Raw genomic sequence first — 1,898 nt, forward strand, 5'->3', positions numbered from 1 at the left:
ATATATATATATTATTTATATATAATTTCTTATGTATTCAACAACAGGCCTTGAAATGCGCACGCACAGTGGTTCCATTCCGGGTTACGAATCGATGTTGACAATTCTGCCTGATCAGAAAGTGGGTGCTTTCATCACCATGACTGGTATAGGAGGCAGTAAAGCTACTGTTATCAAAGCACTCTTCAATATGTTTGTCCTTGATCTCCTCCTGGGAAAGCCTGCAAGGATTAGCTACATCAACGTCTGTCTTATGCTCGATGATTTAGTGGCTCATCTGGAGCGGGAATATTATCAAAGCCGACCCAACTTTAAACCACGTATCTGGAAAGGAGGTAACTATTCAAAATACTGCTTTTTTTTTTTTTTTCTGAGATACGCTATAAATGTAATCACATTTTTCGTGTAATTTGTATGTACCACTACACATACACCGGTTCCATTTTCCGGTCGTGTTGGGGCGCTTATATGTACACACACACACATACACGTGTGTGTATATACATATATATATATATATATATATATATATATATATATATATATATATATATATAGAGAGAGAGAGAGAGAGAGAGAGAGAGAGAGAGAGAGAGATGCGATACAGAGATTTTCAATATTAAAAACACATTGTAGTGCTCAAATGATTTGGACTTAACACTCCGAAACCTTTACCAATGACCAAGTCCGCGAGATAAATAGTGGCTGTAAGAGGAATTCAGGCGAGCAGACATGGAGATGCAAATAAACTAGTTAAATGAAGATTACATTGTCGTGAAGGCAACTCAAGTTCACTCACCGGAGATGTAATTACATCCATACATACATACATTGATGTAGTTACATAGTTACATACATAGTTACATAGATGTACAAGAAATCCACATTGCTGCAGTATTCATCTTGAGAAGGCTTCTCGTATAGACCTATAATGCTAAAAAGCTCAGAAGTATCAGTAGCAGACGAAAAGCGTCCAACGTTTATCATCAGCTAACTGAATGTGGTTTTTCTTACAGTATATCCAAGATATACAGACTTCCATACATACTAAGTATGTACGTACAACCATACATACATATCAAGAATTCTCCCGACGTTAGACGATGCATGAGGGTTCTACAATCTCTTGCTAAACGACCACACACGTGATTTATTTGCAGTGGTCAAATGTTTGTGCTCCCACAAGCTCACTCACTCCATCAAATCGACATTACCTGTACAGGCGAACGATGTGCCACATGTCAGATGACGAAGTGATCGCAGACTCAATTCGTACTTATTTTGTCAATCCTGAAAGATGAAAGGCAAAGTCGACCTCGGCAGAATTTAAACTCAGAACTAAAAGACGGACCAAATGCCACTGAGCATGTTGCCCGGTGTACTTAACGGTTCTCATCGCCTCTTATGAGTATATATTAACACCAAATAAAAGGAGACATTTGACCTTTACGCTATTAACTCAGTTACAAAACTGTTTGGTTTGCTGTTGTTCTATTAAACAGCATAATGTATGTTTGATTACCCTTCCGACGCTTCATACATTTATCTTGTCTTTCGACACAACTTTGCCTGCCGGAGTCCTATAACGCTTTTTGAGCCAGAAACATGTGCCCACAACTGTCTTTTGTCTCCAGATAATCGGTTGATCTTTTCGTAAATGGCATATCTATTGCAGAGGTTTCTCGATTCTTGAACTTATTTCCTACTTCAGTCTAGGAGATAGTCGCAATTGCCGCCAAACATTTATTTTACCTTCTTTCGAAGTTAACATAATGATTATCAAGAATTATTTTGTATGGTATTTGGTATACCTTTATTCGTTTTTGCTTGGTGTGTAGATAGACAGACAGACAGACAGACAGACAGACAGACAGACAGACAGACAGACAGACAGGCAG

General features: G+C 38.2%; 1 protein-coding gene across 1 annotated transcript in view; it reads left to right on the forward strand.

The window, feature by feature from the left end:
* The window catches only part of LOC106880243 (uncharacterized), a 77,156-nt gene that overhangs the window by 64,165 nt on the left and 11,093 nt on the right, over positions 1-1,898 (forward strand). Inside the window, exon 5 of the mRNA XM_052975117.1 lies at positions 48-335. Within this exon, the coding sequence (XP_052831077.1) occupies positions 48-335 (288 nt within the window). The remainder of the gene's footprint in view (positions 1-47; positions 336-1,898) is intronic.

This window comes from Octopus bimaculoides, chromosome 20, assembly GCF_001194135.2.
Source record: "Octopus bimaculoides isolate UCB-OBI-ISO-001 chromosome 20, ASM119413v2, whole genome shotgun sequence".
NCBI classification, from domain to species: Eukaryota; Metazoa; Mollusca; class Cephalopoda; order Octopoda; family Octopodidae; genus Octopus; species Octopus bimaculoides.